The sequence below is a fragment of the Eleginops maclovinus genome, chromosome 5 (assembly GCF_036324505.1).
Source record: "Eleginops maclovinus isolate JMC-PN-2008 ecotype Puerto Natales chromosome 5, JC_Emac_rtc_rv5, whole genome shotgun sequence".
In the NCBI taxonomy this organism is placed as follows: Eukaryota; Metazoa; Chordata; class Actinopteri; order Perciformes; family Eleginopidae; genus Eleginops; species Eleginops maclovinus.
This window is the reverse complement of record NC_086353.1, coordinates 14,167,925-14,183,232: the sequence shown is the minus strand read 5'-3', so window position 1 is coordinate 14,183,232 and position 15,308 is coordinate 14,167,925. Positions and strand designations below refer to the sequence as shown.

General features: G+C 38.1%; 1 protein-coding gene across 1 annotated transcript; it reads right to left on the bottom strand.

Annotated features, from left to right (window-relative positions):
* Positions 1-9,080: 9,080 nt before the first annotated feature.
* gpr83 (G protein-coupled receptor 83) lies at positions 9,081-15,081 on the bottom strand. Its single transcript, XM_063884753.1, has 4 exons — positions 14,638-15,081; positions 13,701-13,826; positions 10,031-10,164; positions 9,081-9,792 (listed from the first exon to the last, which is right to left on the bottom strand). Exons 1-4 carry the CDS (start codon positions 15,079-15,081, stop codon positions 9,081-9,083), a joined length of 1,416 nt encoding a protein of 471 aa, XP_063740823.1.
* Positions 15,082-15,308: the final 227 nt, after the last annotated feature.

Below are 15,308 nucleotides of genomic sequence, written 5' to 3'. Positions count from 1 at the left end.
TGTCCCAGTTTACAGTCTTCCTCAAGGTCTGCTTTTCAGGAGTAAATAAAAATGTCAAACACTTCGGCTGTCCCATTCTCACAGCTTCTCCAAAGGCATCAGTGAGCACAGCATTCTTTTTCTTAAATGTGGAGAGCACACTTTTTTTGCAGCCTTCAATATACCAAAAATATATAAAATATTCAGGTAACTCTTTGCCATACAGCACAAAACATTGTGAGTAGTTACAAGAGAAAGAGTAAGCAGAAACTCAGCAAAAAAAAAACCCTGAACCTTACTGACGATGAATAAGCAATTATACGACTTTTCAAAATGGAAAAGAATAAAACATTAGCTATATGTACAGCTATATAATTGGTGTCATTTTAACTCGCCGTTGCCAGGTATCAACCTAATGGCTTTTTGACTGTCAGTTGTGAAAGTTCACAACAATTTACAACTTAATAAGCAAAATAATATGAGATTATGCATAGTGTATTTTTAGTTGACTAGTGCATGACCACAAAAGGATAGAGTTTGAGTTCAAGAACAACTTTATTGTCATATGTTTTCTAAGAATACAATGTATGTGCTCAGTGCCAGGGACACACATTATACAGTACATACAGTATACAGCGAAACATTACAGAAACAACGTGTGCTGTGTATAGATGAATCTAGTGTTTAGTAACCTGACTGCCTGAGGAAAGAATTTACTGTCCCTGGCCATGGCGCAACTGGCTGGGGCACCTGCACCATACGCTGGCGACCCGGGTCCAATTCCCGACCCGTGGTCCTTTCCAGATCCCAACCTGACTCTTTCTCCCACTTTCTTGGCACTCTCCACTGTCCTATCCGATTAAAGACAAAAAGCCCCCAAAAAATAACTTGAAAAAAAAGAAAAAAAAAGAATTACTGCGGGGTATGAATTTTATCTACCACTAACACTTTTTTAAATGGTGAAGTTTGCCTCTGACTCTACACCCTGGAACAATTTGGTTCGTTTGATCCCAGGATGGTCTCTGATTTACAGGTGCATAGTAGTATGAATGTTGTGGGCATGAGCGGTGCTGTTAAAAAAAGATTCTATTAAGGGGTTCAATGGCTTAAAACAGTTTGGTAATGACTGGATTGTGCACAGTGAAGTTCCCTCTTGTTATAACACTGTCAGATAAAACACAAAAAGGGTATGTCATCCTGGAAAGTCTTTTATCTTATATTATTAAAATAAGATATTGACTCTTTTCCTTTTCACATGTTTTTGTGCAGCTGCAATTACTATACTGCCTATCAAATCAATTACATATTATAGTCAAGAACAGAGTTTTCTATTGAATTCCTGTCATGTTGACTCTTTTTCTTTATCTTTATCTCCCGCCCTTCAAATCTTTTTTTAATCAATACTTTAACAGCCTTGAAGATTTATTATTGTTATTTTAAATGCCTATGCAGCATTTTTCTCTTCCATATAAACCACATAATGGTCATGTAATTACAACCAAAGGAGTAGATTTTTTTGTGCCTGAAATAGTCCCAGTCCTCAGGGACGCAGGAGAAATGAAATTGAGATGCAAACAATGTGATATAAAATGTCTCCATGATATCAAACATTAACATTTAAAGACTGGCCTTAATAAGACAAACAGACAGATAACAGAAAAAGCACATTAATTAAAATTGTGAGTTTCAGTTAAAAACCTTTAAAGGAAGAGTGCAATGCAATGCCATTATGGACAAACTCAAACACGAGAAAAGTAAATAAATGTCCCATTTAGCAATGTATTCCAGAAAAGCATTTTCACCAGATAATTTAAAAGGCTGCAGAAGCAATTAGGAAGCAGATGGACTATCATAGCTGAATTTGGAAAATGATGTGAAGCCAACTAATAAGCTTTTTCTTTTGGCTGACAAACAGTCTAGTGAATGAGGAAAACCAAACGTATTTCTTTTACCGAAAAAACAATTATATTTAATTATTGTGAACTATGGGTCACAATAATTAACTTAATTTAATTCCCCTATAGCTGGTGATGTAGCGCACAATAATATATAAATGCACGTTTCAAATACAAAAATGGGAAGCTTGAAATAGAGCAGGATCACATGCTTACACACTGAATGGCCTGTCTTAATACAAGATGTTAAGTTAAATAATAAATCAGTGCATTACACATTTCTGATGAGACTGAATGGTGGGTTTTTTTTTACAAGAGAATTACTATAAATGTATTTTATTTATTAAAATAGATCCACTTTGGTTGCCCTCACTTATATAAAACCATTTGAAATGACAAACTCCTGGTAATGAATGGCTGTCCCTAAAATTGTGGCTTCAAATACTAAGCTTATTCTCAATTTTATTTGAGCTACTATCTGTACCCTTATTAGGAGGTACTGTGTGGATGCTAAGAATTTTTGTGTGAAAATGACCCAATATCCCTCTTACTGTCATGAGAGTCTGCATCCTGAAGCCTGAATTGAGCTCCATCAAAGACAGAAATGTTCAATAGATTGAAGAAGCTTAAGTGAGTCCCACATATATAAGAGCAGTGTTTTGTACCTTTGTAGAATGGGGAACATCTGAGTGTTGGAGGTGAGGCTCCAACCGAGGTGAGGCATGGGAACCATTGGGCAAGCTGCATTTTTTGTAATGGCCATATTTTATTATCTCTAGCAAACATTTTTCTTATGGGTTTTTGATTTGAATTGCTCATTTCAAATGTTCTTATTAACAACATGACGTTCATTTTGTAGATTATGGTCGGATTTCAGTAAAAATAAACAATAAAGTGGGGCATGTGTAAGGTTTGGCCTTTGGTCTCTACCATTGCTTACCTAGTTCATCAGAACAGAGGTGTCGGTCTTCCAGGTGAGCTACCCAGGCACACACACATCATTTTAAACATGCTTTTCCGCTGGTCAAATAAGCATACCAATTGATTTTACAGTTAAAGTGAACTGCACCTTGCTGTTTGTGCTGCTGCCAAGTTAGCTTGTTTTATGTATTTTTTATAATTGATAAAAAAGGAGTATTTGACAAGTACTTGATTTTCACCTGATGATGGTGTTGGATTAAATGTCAAGGAAAGTTAATACATGTCAACCTCAGGATAACATGAATGCATGTATCCAATGTCTTGCAATTCAATTATAGTTAGTCATAGTTATGCAATTGCTATTATTGTCTTTTGATTTGTGTTTGGACAAGTGTTTAACTATTGTAGTTTATTAGGTTTGCTACAATAAATGACTGACATTAAGTATTTTTATGAGATTGGTTTATAATCCGGACCAAACATGCTGCTGGGGTTGCTCGAGAAATGCATGCATCATGGAACCTGGCTCCTGGAAAAGATTAGGCGAAAGAACCCAAGGATGGATTAACTCAACATGGCCTGTACCCTTCCCCTTTGCGCTGTAATCTCTGACTTTGGGAGGAGCTAAATGTGTGGATTTCATAACATAAACTCTGTTTGTCTCCCACACAAAACTTATAAGAATCTTATAACATAAATAAATATTATTCACAAGGCTGTTTCCTTGGTTGTAAAACGTTTATGTTAAACAATGACAACTAAGTTTTTATAGTCCAAAATACATACAGTTAGAGAACTGCTGCAAAGGAAAAATATATCACCTAGCATTTCAACTCTGTAAGGCCAAATACTCTTTTTCAGAAACTCTCTATGTGACTATTAATAAAACAGCCTCGCTCTTGACTATTATTACCAGCAGAACTACCTTTTTAATCAAACCATGTACAAGTTATTGAAAGGCTTTCTGTCTCATATATTGAAGTTGATGTAGTCTCAGATATATAGGGCGGTGGTGGCAAAAGTCCATAGGGTGTTGGCCTGGGAACTGGAAGGTCACCAGTTCAAGTCCCCGAAAGACCAAGTGCCACCGTGGTGTCCCTGAGCAAGACACTGGTTACCTACACTGCTCCCCGGGCGCCGTACATAATGGCAGCCCACTGCTCCTAACACTAGGATGGGTCAAATGCAGAGACCGCATTTCGTTGTCCTAGTACTTGTACTCGTGTGCAATGACAATAAAGTTAAATCTTCATCTTCTTCATATCATTCTTTTCCTGTAGGATCAATACGTCTTATTGTAAGGAGAAAGTGCATACTGTATTCAAGGGCTGTTACCATAGTTTCCTTTTCTTTACATTATCACATCAAGTGCTCATCTTCATTCCTTTTCACGGTTTCTTTCACACAGTCACACACAAGCTTCTGTAGTGTTGTCGAGCTACCTGAGTCTGAGATGAGATATCCCAAAGGAAAAAAAGATGAACACAGCTGTTGAGTTAGAGTTACAGACTTAAACTCCCCACTTGCTATGGTTGAAACATCACATGCTGGTTTAATAGAGAAAACACACAGCCTTTTATTACATTTGTGATTACATTTTAGGGGTCCAGAGCTCTAAAGCTTTGGTAGCAGGCTTTTTGTTCTCCTGCTTTCAAATGTCCTTTGTCTATTTTCCTGATCCCTCTCAGTGTGCCAGTGTAGACATGCATCATATATTGGCCCTCTCCTCCCTCTCCACGTTTCTGTTTATGCTATGTCTCCGCGCATTTTGTAACTTCTTAAAGGCAGTACCTGGCTGCAACCCTGTGTGTAATGAAGCCTCCGGAGGCCTAAGTCCTTTTGACCCAAACCTCAAATGAGTTTTTCTCTGAGAACACAAACAATGGTCCAAGTACCTACCCAGAAAAATAATCATTTCATTGTTTAGTATAACCTTTATAAAAAGCCCAATCAATATGAAGTGTTGCATTATAATGTCTTCTATTTTCTTATTTTAAAATTGTGGGCAGCTGTTTCTTACAGATGGGAAGTCAGTGAGGGATCACGTTAATGCAGGTGAATATATGGGATCCGATGTGGAGGAGTAAGGGGAAAATCTGGCTTTTCTAAAATGTTATGTTTAACAATTTCTTTTTGGCCTTTTAGTAATGGCCAAATGCACTGCAAGTCAGTGCATACCGATCAAATGAATGTTGACTCATGATACTGCCATCATCCCTATGTTACTATACAACTCCTGAAGTACACTGCTGCTCGCTAAACAGCATTGTATTGACAGCCTGCTAGTCAGGATGACCTTTTCGATTATAAAGCTTTGAGACAAGCTATTTGGTATAATCCATCTTTCCACTCCTTGTTAAGGTCCTCCATTAGTGAAGGAAATGTTCAATAGTTTGAAACAGAATTTAAGGCTAAATGAGTCCCAGTAATTATCTTCCATAATATAAAAGCAGTTCAATGAGGCTCTCTGCACTTTGTGTGGAAGTGGGAACATCTATGTGTTGCAAGCAGGGCTCACAATTACGTAAGGCAGAGGGGCATGCCATCTCCCCTCTTAAAGAAAATGCACTAAAAAGATCTGTTTCTCAAATCAGATCTTTTTCTTTTATCACAAACATTTCCGACAGTGTTGACCCATTAGAAGTATTTTCTGAAGTTTCTCCAGAGAAGTGTATGTTATGTTCAGAGTCTCTTCAGTTGCATATGGCATCTTCATAAAGAATAATAGAAATCAACTGATTACATTTGAAAATGAAATCAGAACAATCGTACTGCAGTATTTACCTTATATTTTTCATGTTCCCCTTCCTGTGAAATTCAGATTATTTTAAAGAAATACTATAAATGATAACAAGGGACTGGTCCCCTGTCATTTTTCATTAATCTTATTATACAGTGGGAAAGGGGCTTGACATATTAAACTAAAAAATAGTAAACATTGTTAACATTATACCTGCTAAAGATGCCTTTTCTTTTTTTTTTAAAGAGGACTGTCTCTGTTGTGTTGCTCAATGCTCCACTGTGTTCACCAACAGATTTGCTCAATATGTCTGTTTGCTTTTTTATGGGCATGTAACATAGAGTGGGTTTATCAATGCTATTTACGATACGATATACGATACGATAATACTTCAATGGTCAGATTGAGTCTGAAATTTGACTTGCGTCACAGCAGCTCCATTTGTAACATCAACATGGACAGATATCAAGACACAATACATGAAAAAAACAAACATTTAACATAACATCACAATCACTGAGAGAAGCATGCTCAAAGACCCTTTAGTGTGTAGTTGATCTGGGATTTAGCTCTGTATTTACTGAAAGGATTGACTGGTGCACAAAAGAGTGCTTCAGTCTGACTTTATTGAATCGAGGGACCCTGTATCTCCGATTAGATGGTAGCAGCTCATATTCGCTGTTCAGAACATGGTTTTGGTCAAAAATGATGTTATTTGACTATGAAAATAGCATCCCACTGCGACCGGTGAGAGAAGTTAGAGTGAACCCAAACAGTGTCATGTAATGGTTATCTCTCCTCAAACAAGTATTCAATTCCCCTAAACTTACCATAAGCTCCTCAACGATGACAACATATTTTAAAAAACATTTATTCAAGTATTCGTATGGAAATGGGAGTTGTTTTGGAAGGCACTTCTTCATTCAGTTATAATTATCTGTGTTCTCTCATTTAAATAGTAACTGAAATTCACAATTACTACTTAACCTAAGATTTCCCATAACCCAAAAAGTTTGATAGTTGGTTAAATGTGCTATACAGCGTTGGATTAAAAGCCAACTCTCAAACCACAGTCGTAGATGCATCCTTATGGTCTCATGGTTCACTGCGCATGGTGCTGATACGATCTATTGGATTAGAGTGCGCTCTCCAGTCAGTCAGACAAATAACAGCTTACCCCACAGTTCGCATATCTGGGACATCGTATTATCTTTGCTGTCACTCTTAATTAATGAATAGTTTCAAGACAAAAGTAAGCTTTGGGTGTTTGAAAAGATTTCTGCACCAGGTATGTACTGCGTTTCTGCTGATATGTACAGCAGCAATTTGTCTCATTTAATCTTGTGTATTAATCTTAAAAGTTTGCCAATTCTGCATTTTTTTTAAGGTATGGTGTTCTTAAAATGTCCATTATTTCCCCCATGATCTTACTGTATGTTCGGAATCAGAGTAGTTGTTAAATCAGTGCCTTTAAATATTTCCAGAAACTAAATAATAATGGCTGAACGTCTTAAGCTCTAGAATAAGATTAAAATAAATAAATATATAAAATATTAGCATACTCACCTTGTTTAGGGCAATTCACACTGTTGTCACCTTTTAGCAAAATGAAATTGAAGTAAAGTATATACACCCACTTCCTTTTTAGTAATCTAACCACTCTCTCACAAACCTTAACAATGAGCCATTTTTATTAATTCATTAACCTACACATTTAGAGAAGAAATGACGTTGCAACACATTTATTGTCAAATATTGATAATTTCCTCATTAGACCATAAACCAACACAGAAAACAACACCTGATTCATTAAATATGAATCACATACAGAGAAAATTATCCAGCTTCTTTAAGTACACTTTACCATATTACTTTTCTCACTTTTAAATACATAAATTATATTTTGTTCACAAGAAACACTGATCACTTCCAACAACACATTATCAGCATCTTTCACCGCCGATCATGTTTTTTGTCGCATGAATGGGTAAGTATAAGCAGGATTATGAAAAGAAAAAATGAAATTTCAGATTCCTTCTTATTTTTACAATGCTGGAAAATATAAATGACAAAAACCTTCAAAACTGGATTAATAACACATATTTTTCAAACACAAAACTCTTTATGTCTGTGAAGTCATGAAAAGACAATTGATGCTTGATGCCACTTCACTGAAACTACCTGGGTTGAAACTCATTAAATGTCATTTGATTTAATATTTCTCAGTCCTGTAATTTGATGTGTTGAAATAGGATTTGTCTTTCAAAAGGACAATGTATTTTTTACAATTTTTTTATTGTAGTTCCTTTCAATGGTAGAATACAAGAACTGCATTCATGTTACACAATATGCCTGTGAAGACATTGACAAAGTGTCTAGAGCCAAGTTATAGAGGCAAAACAGTGGCTATGTGTAAACTGTCCAAAGACCTAATACACCTAATAAGCTGCAAGAAACGGGTCAAGGAGGGGGATTGCCAACTGTGTGTGTGAAATTGCAGCGTCACTTTTGGAGAAACAATTGCCACTGCTGGAGATGACAACAGTATTGAAAAGTCCTCCTGCTTTCCTGAAGTTACTGATTGGCAACATTGTGCCTTCAATATGATTTGTCATTTACAGAAAAAGACGATCTATTGTTTTTTTTAAAGTCAAGCTGTTTTTGTATAAAACTATTCTGCCATGTTGTTGCTCTTCTTTTTGTTTTATTGTTGAAGCCTAGAGTTTGACACACACACACACACACACACACACACACACACACACACACACACACACACACACACACACACACACACACACACACACACACACACACACACACACACACACACACACACACACACACACTCAAAATACCCATACTTAACTGTATAACAATTTTAACACAGCAATGTAGAGCTTGAAGGCTGTGTTGACATCTCAGAAAATCAAATGTGTTTACTGAGGAACCAAAATGTTATTTGTCTCTACATTATCAAACTTTTCTTCTGACCAGGCCAAGATCACACAATGTAAATGGGCTTTAAAACATCTATGTGATAACACAGTCTATAGTATAGAGTTACACTGTGGGGCCACAATATAGAAAATAAGTCACGCGGGATACTGCAGTATCTTGTTGGCGTATTTTCCTTTCCTGTGTAAACAATATAACACCTCTGGCAGAATGTTAATCAATGAGGAATATTGTATGGAAAAGAATAAGAAGCGGGATGGATTTGAAATGGCCTGAGGTATCAATGTATGTATTATTTTAATCTCAAGATGTTCAATTTTTTCCGCAGAGTGATCAAAAGCAAACCAAAGTTGTAAAAACAAAAATACATTAAAAGCAGATCCATCAAATTTAAAGGTTGATATGAGAAAGAAACACAATTGAGACATTATATATACATTATATGTATGTTATAATGTCAATAATCCAAAAGTATGAAAACTACTTTTGGAAAGTGAACAAATTATCCAAAACTTCTACTAAATTAACCTTGTAAGCTGCTAGTTTCCCTGGTCAAACATTGTTTAAACTCCACTGTCAAGCTACTGTCAGCTCACAGCCACAATGGGCTCCACTGACAGAATGTCAGTCCTTCCTGTGAGGACCTGCCTGGCGATGAAGAGCACATGTGTGTCTTTGAGGTTTTGGGACTGACTGGATGAGGCGTGACTTTGCTGGGAGGAGGAATTACCCGGGTGTGACAAAGCACGTCCGGGTCTCGAGGACTGGTTGGTGTCGGGCCAAGCAGTCCTGTGACATGGAGCAGCTACAGGGCGTAGCTCCGGCTCCAACCCCACCACCGCCCGACGTTTCCTCCTGCACATGGTGAAGAGAAGCCTCAGCTCCTGGCGGAAGGTGGGATTCAGACAGCAGTAGATGAAAGGGTTGTAGCAGGTGGAGCTCATAGCCAGCCAGTGAAAGCAGAAGTACAGGGCGTTAGAGGAGTGGATGGCCTGGCTGGACAGTAGCACCACATAGCAGTTAAGTGGGAACCAGCAGACAGCAAATACCCCGACCACCAGGAGCAACATGGCCAATGTTCGCCGCCTCTTTCTCTTCTGGGCAGCGTGCTGAGCTGTTGTTGTGTCACCGATGGCGTTGTGGTGCCACAGCCGGCAGGCCACTGTGGTGTATGAGGCAGTGATGATGAGAAGGGGAAGCATGTAAAGTAAGATGAATGTCAGGAGGTCAATACACTGCCAGTAGACATCTGATGGCTCTGGGAAGTCTGGGACACACAGGCTGCGCTCCTTTTCCTTACTGGTGAGGAGAGATAAAGGACAGAGGAAGCATCCATATGTCAAAACTAACAGCAGTGTAGGACATTTCTGCCTTTATTTTAGCTGAACTTCCTCCAACTCAATCACAGTCCTTAAATTCATGATTTTGTCACTTGGTTACCGTGGTCATTCATATCGATTGAGTGGACTCACTGTCCTCTATTGCCAACCTCATAAAATATTATTTTACACTTCGACTGGAGTGTTCATCATTTCACCTGTATGTAAAAGTGAGGAGTTTTTGGTAGATTGCATGAGGTAGGGAGAAGCAGCCGGCCATTATCCAGATAACAGCGACCCAAACACCGCCTTGTGCCGGGGACATGCGAGGTCTCAGAGGGTGCAAAATTACCTGAAACAAATAAACAACGCATATCAAGGTTAGTGCACACACACTCACACACACACACACACACACACACACACACACACACTCACTCACTCACTCACTCACTCACTCACTCACTCACTCACTCACTCACTCACTCACTCACTCACTCACTCACTCACTCACTCACTCACTCACTCACTCACTCACTGATAATCGGTCTACAATTCATAGTTTCGTGCCCCAGCTTGGTATTACTCTATGAAATGGCTCAAATTCAATTAAAAATTCCCAAAGGAGTATTAACAGTATTAAAATTATTTTCTAAAGGCCTTTCACAGTCAAGGCTTTTACCAGAAAACTGTTCTCTTTGCTTCTAGCATATTTTGTCTGTGCAGTTTTTGAAATCACTTGGAATCTGGTAGGCACAATGAAAGAATAAAAAAGGAAGGTCACCGCATCTGTGGGCATTAACTGACACTAAGAACACCAACTGGTCTTTAAAGACGCCCTATTATGCTTTTTGGGATTTTTCTATTTCCTGTAGAGTTATAGGTTTTTATCCATGTAAACGGTCTACAAAGTCCACATTTCCTTTGATTGCTCTGACATGTACTTGTAAGTGATAACTCAATTATAAATGATTCTCTAATTATACAACACTGTGAAAGAAGCCATTTTGCACAATGAGTATATTTACCTTTTACTGATATATCTTAAGTAAATGGTCTGATTTCTTCTATCGCAACTGGAGAAAATCCAGTGTAGTGTAAATAAGGTGAATCAACTAAAGACATGATGTAAGAACAGCTAAATCAGAAAAACGCAATATGCTTTATTTTAAAGCATCTATATATTTGTTCTTACAAATGTCTGTCTTTATCAAATGTAATTTAACATGCTTCAGAATTAAATGCATCAATTATGTTCAGGGTTATTTGATTCACAGAAGAGCAAATGTATTTGCTCTTCTAATTATTGGAGCAGGAGAAGAAATGCTGTAGGTGTTTTGAGAGGTACAAATCAAACAGCATCACACATGAATTGAGGGGCATACATTCATGCATATACATTAAAAGAACAAGAAGACCTTAATCCATTAACCAGAGAGGCCTATTTAATCAAGTATAATTATACTCTAAGGCATCATCTGTGATACATTAATCATCATTCAAGGTGAAATATCAAGTCGTATTACAGCTTCTACATCATGGGCAGGAAAATGTCTCCTTAGCATGAATATCACTGTTGCATATGGCGAATAACAAGGTATGCACTTTAAAGGATGGAAAATTGATTGCATTTAAAAAGCACTTTTCCACTGTTTGCAGCACATCACAGCCTGTTACATGTACAACTCAGCTTTCATCCCTCCACACACAGAGGCAGAGGCTGCAATTCCAGGTGCCACCTTCTCAGGGAGACTAACATTCATACACCGTTTTGCTATGCCAAAAGAAGCAATTTGAGATTAAGAGTCTTGGCCATGAACTCATCAACAAGTTAAACCGACCTTTTGATTGAAGGATGACCATCTACCTCCTGAGGCACAGCCACCTCTTGTTCACTGATATAAAATACACATTATAGATGGAGAGTCTTGCAAACACTTAAAGTGCATTTTAATGACATATTTGGGGATATGTGCAGCTGAGAATAAAGTACAGCAGAGGAAGGTCATATAATTAACCTATGGTGCACAAAAAGGCAAGGAAAAGGAAAGATAGAGTCTAGAAAAACACCAAAGGGGCTCTATGTTGTCATGGCAATCCAGCTGTACGCATGTCATTACAATGCTATTGGAATATTCTGGCATCCAAAGGCTAAACTCCTCTTAATCACACCTACGGTACATTGATTCATAGACTTGCCCCTTGTGTTGTTCCCTATCTGACAGTAAATAACCAATAACATGTCAAAGCCCGACATTCACAGGCACACCCACAATCATAGTCACATTCAGCACCATGGACAGCGCCGGCAGGAGCTCACTGTGGCAGTGTAGTTAATCCGTACTACATCCAAGCAGGTTTTGAATGTGAAATGTGTTGAAAAATTAAAAGATAAAGCACTCAGTATGCTTGTGTACTAACATACCTGTGATAATTGAGAGGGCTTGAATGGATACTATACGTCTGTAAAGCTATGCACAAAGAACATTGAGGAATTGCCAAAGTAGTGGGAAAAAAACAGATCCACAAAACTTGTTGTGAATTGTATTCGTGGGCATATATATCAGGTTTACAATTATCGTTAAACAGAGAGCTGTTTTAGTTATGCTTGAATAGAAATAATAGATTTCTACGGCACTGCTACTTAATAAGTGTTAGAGACACAAATGAGTGATTAGTTGGTACATAGTCATGTTCATTTGGATTTACCTGAGCATTGATTTACATTGTTACCTTATGTCGCATGTTTTTCTTCTCAATATCAACATTTTCTTTATACTGTAGTTCACTTTATCCACTTTTTTAAATACTTTTTTAGGGTAATATGTTTCCGTTTTCACTCTTTGTAACCTTGATTGTGTCACAATCCATTTTTGTAGCATGCTTAAGAAAAATCCCACAATAATGCCTAAGCGAACAATCATAGATCCCACTCATAAAACACTATTACTGCAGCAGTGACACAACATGATGCTTTGTGAGTCAATTTAGCACCCTGTGAGGGCTTACATGGAGAGTGTTTTGAGCATTGGCATTAAGAGCTTTCAATCTAAAAACATTTTTATACATGTAGACAAAATTCAATGAACAAGGAACAATTTCAGACACCGCGGCAAAAAAAGATCACAGTTTATAACCTGCACAGTGTGAGCTTTCTCTACCGCTAACAGAGGCGAAAGTGAAAGAAAAGGATGGGGGAACTGTCAGGCTCATGGTTTAATTGTTGGCTTTAGATACAGAACGGTTGAAGCTTAAAAAATACTCAACTTATCTTGAGATGGAGATATAAACTAAAGCATTAACAAAAAAGCCCCTGAATGCTGAAATATTGTGGAGCTCTGTCAAATCTGAACACACACAAACTTCTCAAAAAATGACGCCGGACTCAAAAAATAAAATGCTGGTTCACCATCTATGACATTTTTTACTTTTTTCTAATCTTTTTCTCTTTGTGAAATTATGATAAAAACGTATTTAAGTGAATCCATTTGACAAGTTAACACAGGAAAACGCTCTTTCCCTTATAAAAAAAATGTCATTTATTATTGGTTATCAACAGCAAAGAAGTATTGTCATTTTTGTATCTATCTTCCAGGATGATTAAAATGCCGATTGCACTTCAGCTTGCCACTTCATGTGTAATTCTCAACAGAGATTAGAATAAAGTAAGTTTATTAGGTTTATTCCAACCCCATTATATTAAAAAAAAATTGTTTAAATATCTTACACCACTTCAGGTACTTACCTGACACAATATTGTACCTGCCCTTGACAAACCAATATTAGTACTGGTATAGGGTCTGTATATCAAACAGTAGTGGGTTCAGGCTTTGATGCTCTCTAGGGAATAAGATAGCTTTACTACTTTATCTCATGATGAAGACAAACCTGGCGACGGTCCAGAGCGATGGCAGTGAGCGTGAGAGTGGAGACGTGCAGGGAGCAGTACTGTACAAAGCGACTGATGTGACACATTGTCCTCCCAAACACCCAGGTGCTGTTCACAAACCGGACCTGAGGGAACACACACACATGCACGCGCGCGCGCGCACACACACACACACACACACACACACACACACACACACACACACACCGAGATCAGGTATTCCTTTCCAACCCGTAGATGCATCTGATAATAAAGTTCAGTTTTATACTGAAAGTACAATTTTAAGTTTTATGAATACTAATAATTATAAAATTCTTGTTTACTATTTAATTGGAAACTCGAATATATCCACACACACACACACACACACACACACACACACACACACACACACACACACACACACACACACACACACACACGGCGCCGCATCTCTTGGTTCTACGGACTGCTTAGAACACAGATATGGCTCCAGTGGTGGAAATCATTGATATCTACCAATTAAAGCAGCTCAACACAATTAGCTCCTTCTTTATCAGCTGCATGCATTAAAATCACAAGCACATGAATACATTTATAATTATAAGTATATCATTAATTTATATATGATTATGTCATTTATCATCCTGAAATGCAGTACTTATTTTTACATTGTAGTATTGCTACTTTTACTTAAGGTAAGAATTCTTCTTTGACCACATATGTCACATGTGTCACGGCAGAAAATAAAGAGTGCGAGGACATTGTGGAATAAAAAACATATTCGCCTAATAAGTTGTTATTATATGATGAAACTTGTTAGAAAAAGATAACACTAGCTCATCTAAACATTTCACCAGCCTAATTTAACTTTCTTTCTTAAAAGTGTAAAAACAAGAGAACCCTAATAGACTGTCAATTTCCCCAAGCATTTTAAAAGTGTACATGTGCCCCTACCAGGGTGAAGGGCGTGTTGAGGACAGTAATGAAGATATCAGCCACAGCCAGGTTCATAATAAATAAGCTGGTAGCGGACAGGGAGCGCTTGTTTTTCACCACCACATGGCACACCAGAGTATTCCCAAACAGGGAGATCACTATGATCAGTGAGTATGCGGCCACCAGCAGCGCCTTGATCCCGCCGTCCTGCGACTCTCCGCCGCTGCGCTTCTTACTGGCCAGAGAGCGCCAGTCCTCCAGCATCCCCTCGTCGAAATCCAGGAGGAAAGACCCAGACGTCCGGTTATCCAAATGCTCCGAAACGCTCAGTAAGTGGTCCGTGTAAGAAAACATCTCCTCTCCCAGAAGTGAAGAGTCGTTGGGTGTGCGTCCTGCAGCTACTGCCGTGTCAGGGCTGCACATCCAGATCACCACACATAAACTAACAGAAACAGCTCTCATCTTACCGCGATTTATTGAGCTTTTCCCCCTACTATAAATATAGGTATCATCTACAAACTGCACATTTCCTTCGTCCCTCGTGCCACTGTGCAGATGCTGAAGCATGAGCAACAAGTTGTGTAATGCCACTCAGTTTTCAACCAGAGAAACAAGGGGATGAGAGAGAGAGGGGGGGAGAGATAATAATATCACAATTCATAAGATAAGTGTGTTGTGTTGATCCAACA